Source organism: Hylobates moloch, unplaced genomic scaffold (genome assembly GCF_009828535.3).
Source record: "Hylobates moloch isolate HMO894 unplaced genomic scaffold, HMol_V3 SCAFFOLD_2, whole genome shotgun sequence".
Lineage (NCBI taxonomy): Eukaryota > Metazoa > Chordata > Mammalia > Primates > Hylobatidae > Hylobates > Hylobates moloch.
In genome coordinates, this window is record NW_026652277.1 from 17,380,502 (window position 1) to 17,395,045 (window position 14,544).

At 35.4% G+C, this 14,544-nt stretch overlaps 1 protein-coding gene across 3 annotated transcripts in view; it reads left to right on the forward strand.

The window, feature by feature from the left end:
• STAM (signal transducing adaptor molecule) overlaps window positions 1-14,544 on the forward strand; it is an 82,590-nt gene that overhangs the window by 49,454 nt on the left and 18,592 nt on the right. For all 3 annotated transcript variants that reach the window (XM_032165088.2, XM_032165167.2, XM_058432039.1), the window contains 7 exons: window positions 901-991; window positions 2,712-2,904; window positions 4,478-4,572; window positions 7,901-7,989; window positions 12,158-12,245; window positions 12,992-13,046; window positions 13,613-13,766. In XM_032165088.2, coding sequence (XP_032020979.1) covers window positions 901-991; window positions 2,712-2,904; window positions 4,478-4,572; window positions 7,901-7,989; window positions 12,158-12,245; window positions 12,992-13,046; window positions 13,613-13,766 — 765 coding nt within the window. The remainder of the gene's footprint in view (window positions 1-900; window positions 992-2,711; window positions 2,905-4,477; window positions 4,573-7,900; window positions 7,990-12,157; window positions 12,246-12,991; window positions 13,047-13,612; window positions 13,767-14,544) is intronic.

Below are 14,544 nucleotides of genomic sequence, written 5' to 3' on the forward strand. Positions count from 1 at the left end.
ATTACTGACTGATGTGTTCAAACTCAAAAGGGAAAAAGGGAATGGAGCAAAGGGGGAGAACGTTGTAAGTAGAAGCAAATGAGTGTGAGACCTGTAAAGTACCGGTATAGAGACTGCTCAGGAACTGCTAGCAGTTTCTGGTAACTGGTAGAATGGTTGGAAATGAGGTTGGTAAGATAGGCTAAATTCTGATTTGCCTTGAATGCTAGGCAAAAACTGAGAGGCCACAGAGCCCATAGGCTTAGAAGCTTGTAATTCCAGAAGTGTGCATTGATTTATATGTTTGTTTGTTGTGCATTCCCTTATTTACACAATTTAATAGAGGCAGTGATATACTCTCAGAATTAACTACTTGTAATTTGGTTTACAAAATAGGATTTTTGAACATTTATATTGTTTTATATATATATATAACAATATATATATATCTATATCTATCTGAGTTCCTGAAGATAACATCCTGACACTTGATCCAAAAGGAAATGATAACTCTAACTATTAATAGATATTACATTTTTTTTTAACTATTTATGTTTAAAGTAGTTATCTCTTTCTGTCTCCCAGCCCCTTTTCTGGTTTTGGAGTTTTTTTAAACACTTTGAAATCTTCTCGAGTCTGTCTTCTCTGACTTGTGTACCATATGCTTTTAGTTGAACCTCTTGGCACAAACCTGGGAGGGTGTGCCTAGGCTGCCTCCTCTAAGTGTCCAGTTGCTCTCTGTGTCCTCCGGTTCTGATTCATTTCCCTCTCCCTTTTAAGGTGGAAGCTGCTGCAGTTGGGATTTCTTCTTTCAGAAATCTGCGCTAGATTGATGAGAAAGGTTTTGCAAATTCTTAGGGTAGATAAGAGGAGGAGAATTTGATAACAACCCTCAAGTACTGTGTTCCTCTTTTTTGTTAGGCTGCAGAACAAGCAAAAGCAAGCCCAGCTCTTGTAGCCAAGGATCCTGGTACTGTGGCTAACAAAAAAGAAGAAGAAGATTTAGCAAAAGGTGCGTTTTTAAGTACGTGATGGTGGGAATAACATAAGCCTTTACTTTTTCTCTGAGATATTTAAAGGTAAAATAAATAGAACTTTATAGCAAAAGCTGAAATCTGCTTTGTTGCCCTCCTCAGTATCCTTTCCTCTTGAGAGGCAATTACTGTCACATGTATCCTTTCAGTCTATGTTTTTATGACAGTTTTTTACTATACTGTGTATCCAAAAACAATATCAAGTGCTTTTTTGTGTCTAACAAATTTGTTTTTTGTAGATAGTACACTCGAAGTGCCATTTTCCGCCTGCTTTTCTCATGCAACATTATGTTTGAGATCTATTCATGTGGCATATCCATTAACTGTTCTATCCAGTGTACTAATGAGGGTACCATATTTTTCTGTCTTCCTACTGATGGACCTGTGGATTATTTCTGATTTTTTTTTTTTACTAAAATTAAGCTGCAGTGAGTATTCTTGTACATATTCTCTGTGCACATATATGTGACTTTATTATGTGTGACTAAAAGCAATATTGTTGGATCATGGCATTGGTACATCTTCAGTTTTGTTAAATGGTTCTATGATTTCCTTTTCCATTAGCAGTGTATGAAAGCTATTATTATTAATCTGACAACACTTGGTAGTCTTAAGAGTTTAACTTTTGTGAATCTGGTAGGTTTAAAATGATGTCCTGTTATTTTAATTTTAATTTTTTTGATTGCTAGTGAGACTTGAGTTCTTTTTTTGTATATTCACTGGTCATTATGTTTTTCTCTTGGGTAAATTGTCTTTTGTTAAATAAAATAATGATGTGTAGAAGTCTTTATTTGAAATATTAATTTGTTATCTGTTGTAATTATTGTAGATATCTCCTCCTCGTTTTTGACCTTAAATTTGGTAATGGTGTATTTTATCAAGTAGAAATTTTAAGTTTTGAGAAGGCCAGTGTTGTTTGCTTTTTTGTTATGATTTTTACTTTTTAATGGCTTTAAAAAAATATTTTTCCCTACCTCAACGTCCTAAAAGATAGTTTTCTGTATTGACTTTTAGTAGCTTTAAAGTTTTGTTTTCATATTGGTTCTTTTATTACTCTAAAACAAGAGCGGAAGAGCAGAAAGGGTTCTGGGTTGAATTGAAAGCAGGATAATCAATGTACTGATACTACATTTCAAAGTCTGAGTGACATATGGTGATGGTCTGCACTTGGGAAGTAGTGGTGGAGATAGAGACACATTTGAGATCTGTTTTGGAGGATTTGTTAGGTTGAGTCTTTAGACTGATAAGAATTACCCTTGGAGCAATAAAATCTGGATTCTCCAAGATTGCCTTTAAGACTTTGATTTAGTAAGTCTGCAGTGAAGCTTGATGTTCTTCACTTTCCAGGCAATTTTGATGATTATTTTGAAAAAAAGGTCAAGGAAAATATCTGCAGCTAAAAAACAAAAGTAGATCTAAGAGTTTGTATTTTTTATTACCCAGAATAATTTACATTATATTTGTTCAGTAAAAATAGGAGTTATGCTATTCTAATTTTGTTAATTTATTTTTAAACTTTCAGTTGTGAATGAATGAATGAAACTGACAAAATGATTTTTGTTCAGTATATCAGGATATGTTCTAGTTTCTAACTATACTATTGAAGGAAGAATACCTTTTATCTTGATGTCTTTTTCTACTTCTTCGAATTGTTGGATATAATAACATTTTGGGTCTTTAAAACTCATTGTTTTCTAGCCATTGAGTTGTCTCTCAAGGAACAAAGGCAGCAGTCAACCACCCTTTCCACTTTGTATCCAAGCACATCCAATCTCTTAACTAACCACCAACATGAAGGCCGAAAAGTTCGTGCTATATATGACTTTGAAGCTGCTGAAGATAATGAACTTACTTTTAAAGCCGGAGAAATTATTACAGTTCTTGATGACAGGTAATGTTGATATTACATTTAAAATTTGTATGAAAGTATGTATGGTTTCTGTGTTTCATATTATTCCTGTTGATTGCAGTTACCAAATACAATAATAAATATTGACCCAGATGCTTCTCTGTATGACAGTTGGCTGATTTGCTTGTGTTATACTGGGTGGATTCTTATTTTGTTGTTTAATTTTTTTCTTACTTATTACTTAGTTTATAATTTGTTTTGGAGGCCTAGTTTAATCTATTCATTTTTGGTTCCACCTAATAATATAGATTGTTAGATTATTTAAAAAGTTACAGTTTTAGAAAAACACTGAGTATGTATATGTACCTAATGGAATTTGTAAGAAATATATAATCTATTGAGTTTTTTTACACAGAACAGTATATCCATATGGAAGAAATTTATTTTATATGGAATTACACATTTATTCAGGAGGTGATACAGTGTATCAGTTTTTTTTTTTTACTATAGCTTTGTGATGTTTCACTTGAAAATGAATTGTTACTGATGCTTGTTATTGATAATGAAGTATTAAAATTTGCAGATGTTTTTAAAAAATCAGTTCAAATTGATTTAAAGTTCTTCCTGTAGTGTCTCTCTTACTTACTGCCTTAGTCCATTTGGGCTGCTGTAACAAACTACCATAGACTAACTGGTTTATAAACAACAGGAATTTATTTCTCACAGTTCTGGAGTATAAGTCTGTGGTCAAGGACCCAACAGATTGACTGTGTGTTGAAGGCCCACTTTCTGGTTTGTAGAAGGCTGTCATTTTGCTGTGTCCTCCCATGGCAGCAGGGGCAAATGAGCTCTCTGGGATCTCTTTTATAAGGTCGCTAATCTCATTCATGACTTAATTGCTTTCCAAAGGCCCCACCTTCTGATACCATTGCTTTGGGGGTTAGGATTTCAACCTGTGAATTTTGGGAAGACACAAACATTCAGACATATTTTAACATTTTTTTTTTTTTTTTTTTTGAATGGAAGAAAATAAAGTTTGAGCTGGTTAGCTGGAAATTGCACAAAACCTTACATCTGTTCTTTCAAAAACATGTATTGAGTGCTTGCTAGCTTTCCATATACCAGAGTTTACACCTAGGAGTGTACTCTTTGCGAATGTTGTGTGCTGTGAACAGTGTCATCTTTCATATTTGTTCTGCTGGGAGAAAAGAAAAAACCTTGCTCCTGTGTACTAGAAAGAGCAATGATTTAGGAATGGAGACTGAAAGTAAGAGCCTGTCTTTATAGCTCATTACAAAGACTTCTTACTCTGGAGCCTGTGAACCACCTGAAGCTGACAATTTTTTCGTATGGGTGCCTCTTTTTTTGGGAGAGAGTCCATAACTGCAAAGCATGCATTGGCAGTCAAAAAGATAAGCAACCGTGTGTTTAATAGCTTCTTACCTTTTCTGAGGCTTCTTCTTCTTTTGTAATAAAGGAAGATTCATTGGCTTTTTCAGTGGGTTATTGTGAGATTCAAATTTTGTAGTAGTGTAAGTTAAATACTACAAAAGATAAAGATTTACAGAAATAAATACATTTGTTATGGTAAAGCATTGTTTTTTGTTTGTCATAGTGATCCTAACTGGTGGAAAGGTGAAACCCATCAAGGCATAGGGTTATTTCCTTCTAATTTTGTGACTGCAGATCTCACTGCTGAACCAGAAATGAGTAAGTATTTTCCAGCCTGCCAATAAATGATGTTTTCTAATCCTTTTCTTAATGGAAGTTGAGTAAACTGAACTTTTTAGAGCAGTGTTGCCCAGGCTGGAGTGCAATGGTGCGAGCTTGGATCATTGCAACCTCCGCCTCCTGGGTTCAGGTGATTCTCCTGCCTCAGCCTCCTGAGTAGCTGGGATTACAGGCACCCCTGCCACGTCCAGCTATTTTTGTATGTGTATGTATTTTTAGTAGAGACAGGGTTTCACCATGTTGGCCAGGCTGGTCTTGAACTCCTGACCTCAGGTGATCCACCCGCCTCAGTCTCCCAAAGTGGTGGGATTATAGGCATGAGCCATTGCATCTGGCCTGACTTTTCTTTTCATATGTATCTATGTAGAGGTCATTGTTAAAATGCAAATTTATTAAGGAGTCTTACAGAATTTATACATTACATGTTTTTCTTACCAGTTGATTACAGTGTGACAAGTACAGTATAACCTCAGGAAGGATTTTTCCTGTTCAAAGGTTGGGACCATTTCTCTAGTGTGTAGTCTCAGACTTGAAAGCAGTGGTCTCCAAGCAACATGTCAGATATTCAGAAGGAGCCATTTTTACTAATCATATAAAAGTTTTTTGTTTGATTTACAAACCCTGCTGAGTAGGATAATAAACTAGAAAGTGGGGCCGTGGAGAAAAAGTGATGCTAGTGGCAGGCTTAACAGTTTCAGGAGACATAGCTACGTAGTCGGTCTAAGTAGTGAGAGACAGTTTACTATATTTCTACATAATATTGTGCTTTAATGAATCTTCCTAATGATGAGTTTAGTCATCAAGCAAAGTTTAAGTCATAATCTCCCCTCTATTTAGGAAGACAGAAAAATATATTCAAATCTAGAAAAATTTGTGTTTGTAATAAAATGTTTAAAATTTTTAAGGAGCTTATGTATATAGGTTGATATGCTACAGTTATTTGGCAAAATATCTCATTATCGTTTTTTAATGCTAGATAGAAGGGATCAAAGAAAATTACAAACCACAAGATGCTTAGGTGTTTTTTAGTTTATAAGAATTTTTAGAAAAAAAATCTTTGTCCTGGTCATCTTTTTATTTCCAGCAGCTCCTAATAGTGAATCTTATAATACATGCTACGTATTTATAGAATAAATGATACAGAAATATATATGTTAACAATAAAGAGATACTTCACTTCTCTTTCAAGAGAAAGCTTGAACAGCAAACCAGAAATTACAGATCTTTAAGAAAATGATGTGCTGTCATAGTTATTGCCAGGGTGTCTGGTGTCATTTTTATAGAGACAGATTAGTGAGACCCAGTCTTTCAATGATGTTTTCTATGTCTGTGAGAATTCAAAAACATGTCAACCTTGTTTAAATGGCATTGCATAGTGTGCTGACTTTTTAATAACCTGGGCTGGTAATGATGTTTCGTTTGTTTTTGGACTTTTTTTTTTTTTTTGGTCCTGAATCAGTTCCTGGAGAGGATAGAATTGCTTGGAGTTCTGTTCAAGATAAGGTCAAGGATCTCATGTAGATCCTGGAGCCATTTCATCTTTTTTTTTTTTTTAGTCGTATAGCAATGCAGCTTCAATATGAGTTTTCTAGTTTTTCTCATATTTTTCACTCTGGACAATCTAAAAGAGAAACTGAAGCATCAGAGCCTATGTAATGGGGTTGTAGTTCTCAAGCGTGGAGAGCAGGTGCTAGCATGATCCCCAGAGCATCATTCTTTTGAGGAAATAGAAGTCTATTTCACTTAGCCTGTCAAAGAGAAATAGCTGCCCTATTTAGCTTGCTTTTGGTTTGGAGATACAGTAAAATATTGTGAAATCCCTTTGTTATATATTGTATATAAATAATATTTTTTTTACACACACATAGTATTAGTTCCTATGAGAAAAGGGGCTGTAAACTTGTGTGTCAAGAGCTGTTAGAATATGAAGTCTGCCATGTGTTTTCTTATGGGTAATGGCCAATGCAGTGCTGTCCCAGCTTTCTACTTGTAATAGCTCAAGATAGAAAAAGCAAAATGTCTGCAGCAGATGTTTCTTTTCCTTTATAGGAAAATGAATCAGCTATAGAATTTTGCTTTTGGTGACTTGAATGGAATGATTATATTTCTTTGGTTGGAAATTAAGCTATTTCTGTGTTATACAGAAGCACACAACACAGTACCCAAGTGATTGGACTTCATGTTCTCAGGGTAAAATCACCGGCACAGGCCAGATTTCAGTAGTATGGGCTAGTAGAGCAAGATAGATTGGCATTCAAATCCAGGCTTTGTCATTTATTAGCTTTCTCTTTTATAAGAGTTTTTAATCTTTCCAAACTACCTTATTTATAAAAAGGGCATATCTCGTAAGATTGTTTTGGAGATTCATTGGAGGAAATGTAATATTCCATCAAGCATATTCAATAGTTTAATAAACATTATTTCCCTTCCTTAAATTGCCCCCTCCTATCTTCCTTTCCATCATGATTCTTAATATTTTTATGAATTGATTGACCACATTGATGTAACACTTAAAAATATAGAAAGGAAGTTTGTTTAGTAGAGTCGTATATGCCTTTCGGTAGTATTTGGAGGTTGTTAATATAGCTACTGTTATGTTAAATTGTTTTTAAAGATTGCTTTGGTGAGTAGGAGAAATATGTGCTTCTGGCCAATGAATTGTTGATCCCTGAATGACCACTTTTTAATGTCAAATGATAATATTATATAACTAGAAAATATAGGCTGATTTGTTGGAAGACTGAGATCCCTGCCAAGGCCACTTGTAAAGTTCTCCACTGGCATGGATGTCATTCTCTAAACGCCTAAGTGGCATGCCAGATAATATATAGCTGATTTTCCCATTCATTACATTGGAGTAGTGTGGATTTTTTATCAAAGCAGATTTTTTTTTTTCTACCAAATGAGATTTTTTCTTGAAGGATTGGTAATTTAAAAAGAGAGTTTATTTTAAAGTGCAGAATTCACTTAGGCCATTGAAAAACTTTGCTTTTGTCCTCCAGCTTACTAAACTCTGATGTGTAGTAGGTGATTAACCTTTTTTCAGAAATACAACTCTTATTATTAGTGAAATCTCTTTTTATGGAAAATGTAAAATGTTTACAAGAGAAAATGAAGAAATCCAATTTCATAAAGTAATGTTCTGTTATTACTGCCAAAATCTGCAACTCAGTTATTTCTTAAATTGCGCCTTTTAGCTTGCTGGGAATATAAGAAAAATCCCCAAATCTCTCTTGGAAGTTAAAGTGCTTTAAAGTAGAATTTTAAATGTATTATAAAAAAAAGATAACTTTTACATATCTTACAGTTAAAACAGAGAAGAAGACGGTACAATTTAGTGATGATGTTCAGGTAGAGACAATAGAACCAGAGCCGGAACCAGCCTTTATTGATGAAGTAAGTGGTTTCCATGGTGATAGGAGTTGGTACTTTGTATTGAAATTTAAATGGTTTTGCTTTAAGAAAAAATTGATTGAGTTTTTTTGTTGTAAAAATTTTTGTATTTTTTTATAAAAATTCAAGCAATATAGACGATGCAGGTTGTTTTTGAAACTTCCTCTCCAGTCCTTTGTTTGCCGTGCCAGAGCCTCATTATTTTAAATTCCTGCTGAATATTCTGTAGAGTGGCCTTACCATGATTTATTTAATCTATTGTTGAATTCCTAGGTTGTTTACAGTTTTTACAGTGTTGTAGTGAGATTTTTGTTTTTGAACATTATCTTTGTGTTTCTTTAGGGTAGATATTTAGGAGTGAAACTATCAAGCTGAAGGATTTGTGTGTTTTCCATGTTAATAGATACTGTCAAATTGTTGAGCACAACAGGTTTTTACACTCCTATTCATATCATGCGAGAACTCCTGTTTCCCGGCATACTCAACAAGGATATTAAGGTTGTTTGCACATTACTGAGGAAGGGACACTCATTGACTGTCTAGTGAAACAAATAAATTACTGTTGTAAAAATAAAATTGTCATTAAATTGCTTCTACATAAATCACTGCATAAAAGCAGTGCTAATATATTGAATATCATTGGAGATGATTCATGGTTCCTCCTTGTATTGAACACATTCTAGTATTTGAGGAAAAGCTTATGCTAATTTTATATTAAATGTCTTCATATGTCATTGTCACACCTGAAACAAAGTATATTTTTAGTAATTATGCTCAAAAATGTAATATCAACTTGGTGACACACCACACTTTTTGGAGCCACATAATGGTATCCAAATTGGTATTACTGGGATTTAAATTTGAGATTCATTGGATTAAGTTAATCACTCCTATTTAGTTAAGTTTTATAGAAATATCTGCTGTTACTGCATATAAAGAAAAGATTAAAACTGGCTACCTTTTTCATCTTTAAGCGTGTTTGTGAAAAAATAAAAAGTATGTTTGTGGTTGTCTTTTTCTACTCAAACTTATTGCCTTGTTTTAAAAATGACATTAACATAACTGTTGAGTTAACTTAATAATACATTAAATTATGCACCTAGCAAACCATTAAGGATTTTTTAAGTGTCACATTGTATAGATCAGGAGTTGGCAAACTCTCAGGCCAAATTTAGCCTGTTACCTGTTTACTGGAACACAGATAAATTTGTGTATATATTGTTTGGCTGCTTTTGTGCTGCAGTGGAAGAATTGAGTAGTAGCAACAGAGATCACGTGGCCAGCAAAGCCTGAAATATTTACTGGCTGGCCATTACAGAAAAAGTTTGCTTGGCCCCTGGTATAGATAATTTAAAGAGAATCTTTTCAGATCCTCGGTTACCGTAGCATTCTTTCCTAAACTGATCTGCCCAGGAACATTCTCATTTTTCATTTTTACCCCCCTCCTCTCCTTTTTCAATTCTTCTCTCCCACTTTACGGAAGAAAGGCTTACCGCTTGCCTGTAGTGAAGATTACCGTGGTACATTGCCTCAAAGTATAAGAAATACCAGGGATGATTCCATATATTGGTTTTGGTATTAAGAAAGTAATGGCTCTAATGACTAGTTAACACAGCTGAGATGGTTCCATATTTTTTTTTTTTTAAATATAGGACCTAAATGAATTTTCAGCTAGTAGATCATTAAAAATAATTTTTAATGACAGACCACTGTCATTCCATTCCATCTTTCAGAAGATACCGAAAGAACTTAATGAAATTGCTATAACAGCTTGATTATATGAATAAAATTTCTCCTCACTTTCAACTATAAAAACCAAAAATAGGAATAGAACTGGTGCTGAATCCTGGCTCATTTTACTTTTCAAAACTTGAAATATAGTTAATGTTGTTTTGACCCTTTATATATTAATAATAATAATCATTACCTTATACATATGAATGAATCTAACACTGAGAGTATTATCAGTTTACATACTTTTAGTGCAAAGAAATCCCATATGGTCATCAGTAGAAAACTTTCAAGTATATTCGGATAAAATTTTGGAGGGGAAATTGAGTGGAAATATGATAAGTTCAAGGAGAAAAACAATTTGAAATACATGACAGAGACTTTGTTTGAATGGTAATGGTGAGTGCAGATTGCTCTGGTGTTTAAATTCCTTTGGCTATATTTAAAGGAATTTTTGACTGTTTTATTTTAAAATGTGAACACTTAATGTCCTGGAAATCTTATCCTTTGTAACATTTTAAACATATGAGAAATGAGATGTTATCTTTGAAATATGTAAAGGGGTTTATGGGCTTTTAGCAATCTTTTATGGGAGGCAGAAACAAAATTTGAAGGGTGAAACAGACTGTGGAAGACTGTGCTAAGGGCAAGGAATCCACCTGGGCTAGGAGAAGTGATGTTTGGCTGATTGCATTATATAAGAAAATGCTGCCCGGGCGCAGTGGCTCTCGCCTGTAATCCCAGCAGTTCCAGAGGCCGAGGCGGGCAGATCACGAGGTCAGGAGATGGAGACCATCCTGGCCAACATGGTGAAACCCCGTCTCTACTAAAAATACAAAGATTCGCTGGACATGGTGGTGCGCACTTGTAATCGTAGCTACCTGGGAGGCTGAGGCAGGAGAATTGCTTGAATCTGGAAGGTGGAGGGTCGTAGTGAGCCAAGATCATGCCACTGCACTCCCTGCATTCCAGCCTGGGAGACAGAGTAAGACTCCATCTCAAAAAAAAAAAAAGAAGAAAAAGAAAATACTTGCAGAAGCAGACTAGTCATCCATCTAGAAACCCTACTTCTTTGACACTAAATAATTTTAAATATCGTATAGTATTCTGTAAGCAAACAAACCGGAAACCATCTGTGTGTTAATGGACTCTCACTTCAAACAAACCGGAAACCATCTGTGTGTTAATGGACTCTCACTTTCATTTGACCTTTTTTTGTGTGTGGTAGGCAAACTTTCTTGACATGTGCTTTTGTTTTTTAAGACTGCTTAAAATGAAAATTGTGAATAATTTACACTGCAAATTGGTATCCATTTCAAAAAAAACAGAATTATTTTGACTTGGGAAGAGTTTTTTTTAGCATACTTATGTCACTTTCACTCTCTGATGATTAATTCGTTTCTCAAGCTATTTTCCTTTTACACAGAACGTAGTTTTTAAATTTTAAATAATTACTTTGCTTAGAATTAGTAGTCTTTATTTGCCCTACGTACCTGTATATAGTAGCATAACCATGTAAAAACCATGCATGGAGAAAGGTTTGTAATTATTTTAGTAGTAGTCATGGTAGAGTAGATCTGTTTGGATTTTTTAAGAAACATAAATACATATATACTTATATATCGTATAGACGTGTGTATGTAATGATGGTTTCATTCATTCTATTGGTCTGTACAACAAAAGATTCTGAAATAGATCTGTGTCACTGATTTGAGGTACCTTCCAGCCTTTCCCACATAGGAAAATAGAGAAACCACTAGTCTTCCTCCTTCCTTTTAGGACTAACTGAAACACTGGTAGAAAGAAAATGTAGAATAAACCCTAAGAGTCCCACTTAGAAGAGCAGCTGTGATACAGCTGAGCTCTGCCTTACTGAAACAGCTGCTGTATTCACCATGGGCAAGAAGGAATGACAAGTTGTTAGTCATAAGCAATGCCATCTTGAGATGGATAGTACACTTGTTGGCATGGCTAAGCTAAAGCTGCTCCGAAACAAAGCAAAATCCTCTAGCCTGACATAAGAGGTGGAAGAACTCACGCATTGTAGGTTTAAATGTGGCTTGATTTCTTCTCGCTTAAGAGAATCTCTGTTAGCAGTTGATTGGTTGGTTGATTTATTTATTTAAACGGGGTCTTGCGCTGTTGTCCAGACTGAAGTGCAGTGGTGAGATCATAGCTCACTGCAGCCTTGACCTCCTGGGCTCAAGTGATTCTCCCACCTCAGCCTCCTGAGCAGTCTCAAAAATATATAGGAAGCACTTTCAAGGCTCTGACTTCATGCGATACTAGAGAGAATAAATACATGGGACACTGAAAACATAAAAGCAAAATTGGAGTCTCCATAACTATGAATTTCGAAAGTTTGTCTAGTTAATAAAGTGAAAACATAAAGTTGCATAAAGGTTGGTGGCTTTTTATATTAACTACTTCATTCCTGTAGGATAAAATGGACCAGTTGCTACAGATGCTGCAAAGTACAGACCCCAGCGATGATCAGCCAGACCTACCAGAGCTACTTCATCTTGAAGGTAAAACTTTTCTATTTACCTTGCAAATAAAGAATAATTAGAGGTTAATAACTGGTGTCCTGTTAAAGAATGGGTTTTGAGGATAATATTAAACATGGAACATTTCTCATTTCTCCTTGACCCAGGCTCACTCTCATACGCAGTTGAAACCTTGGGTAGAATTTGAATTCTTTTTTTTTTTTGAGACAGGGTCTCGCTCTGTCGCCCAGGCTCGAGTGCAGTGGCGCTATCTCGGCTCACTGCAAGCTCCGCCTCCCAGGTTCACGCCATTTTCCTGCCTCAGCCTCTCCGAGTAGCTGGGACTACAGGCGCCCGCCACCTCGCCCGGCTAATTTTTTGTATTTTTAGTAGAGACGGGATTTCACCATGGTCTCGATCTCCTGACCTCGTGATCCGCCTGCCTCAGCCTCCCAAAGTGCTGGGATTACAGGCGTGAGCCACCGCGCCCGGCCAGAATTTGAATTCTTATAATTTTCTATCCAAACTAAGTGTTCTGTTCAACATTTTAGAATCTGGTAAAGTGAAAAATGGCACTTTAAGGTTTCGAGATTAATATTTTAGATTAAGTTGTCACCATTATAACTTTAAGAAAATCAATTTTGGGTTCTGTAGACTAAGGTTAACGAATGTATATTTTTATTACTCCAAATTAAATCTTTTATTCCATAAATTATACAAATATCTATCAAAGGTTCACATTTTTTGTCTTGTACTTTCTTATATTTCTTCACATCTTGTCATTTTAGCAATGTGTCACCAGATGGGACCTCTCATTGATGAAAAGCTGGAAGATATTGATAGGTAAAAGAAAATGGGTGCATTTATGTTGTGTACCTTCTTTCCTGAAGCTATCACTATAAACTGCAAAGTGGGCTATAACTGCCTTTTAAAAAAGAAAAATATTGTGGAGGAACCAACTCTCATTCACGTATCTTGTGCTAGATGTGGAGAATTAGACTCATTTGTCCTTTTTTTTAAAGTGAAGATTTGATCGACCTTTACAATATAGTCAAAAGGACCAGCATAGATAGATCTTTTTAAAAACAAGGGCTAGCTGTGTAATCCTCTTTGCTGAAGTGGCATTACCAGAGCTCACAAATGACCCATATGTTAGTAACTAGGGAAACCAAGATATTTCTGGTACAGTCAGGTCCAATAAACTGGAGTTCCCTCAGCACAGCACGTAAACCTTAAACAGTTTGAGTTGCTTCAGGGCTAAAATGCAGGATATTTTTGTTATAAGTGAAATTTTTAATAATGTCTACTAGTACTACTTTTTGCTATTTTTGATATTTGGATGTATCATTATTTAGAACATTATATCATTTTAGTAAGAGCTATGCTTCAAATTATTGTGTCATTTTCAGAAAACATTCAGAACTCTCAGAACTTAATGTGAAAGTGATGGAGGCCCTTTCCTTATATACCAAGTTAATGAACGAAGATCCAATGTATTCCATGTATGCAAAGTTACAGAATCAGCCGTATTATATGCAGTCGTCTGGTGTTTCTGGTTCTCAGGTAAGCTTTTAGAAGCCCATGTTGTTTTAAATTCTCAAATGCACAGTCAGGTGTGGTAGCTCATGCCTGTAATCTCAGCAATTTGGGAGGCCAAGGTAAGAGGATTGCTTGAGACCAGGAGTTTTAAGACCAGCCTGGGCAACATAGTGAGACCCTGTCTCTACCAGAAAAAAAAAAAAAAATTAGCCAGGCTGGGGCATGTTCCTTGGTCCCTGCTCTTGAAAGACTGAGGTGGAAGGATAGCTTGAGCCCAGAAGGTCGAGGCTGCAGTGAGCCATGTTCACACCACTGCACTCTAGCCTGGGCAACAGCGACACCCTGTCTCTAAAATACATAAATAAAGAAAGAAATTCTCAAATGCATTTGAGATTATTTGGAATAGCCGTTTGAAACTTTCTAAAACTAATGTTTAGAATTAAAATAAAGTTTAGCAGAATTTTTTTACTTGGCAATTACAGTATATAATATACTAATTATACTAATAGTTTTTTTTTGTTGTTGTTTAAAGGAAATTGCTTTCCATCACAAAAAATTACAGTATATCTGTCCCAACCAGACCTTTCTCATCAAGTTGAGGATCCCCCACCCTTTTTTTTGATTTTTTTCTCAGTGCTGCAATCTTGGCTCACTGCAAGCTCCGCCTTCCGGGTTCTCGCCATTCTCCTGCCTCAGCCTCCCAAGTAGCTGGGACTACAGGCGCCCGTCACCACGCCAGGCTAATTTTTTTTGTATTTTTAGTAGAGACGGGGTTTCACCGTGTTAGCCAGGATGGCCTTGA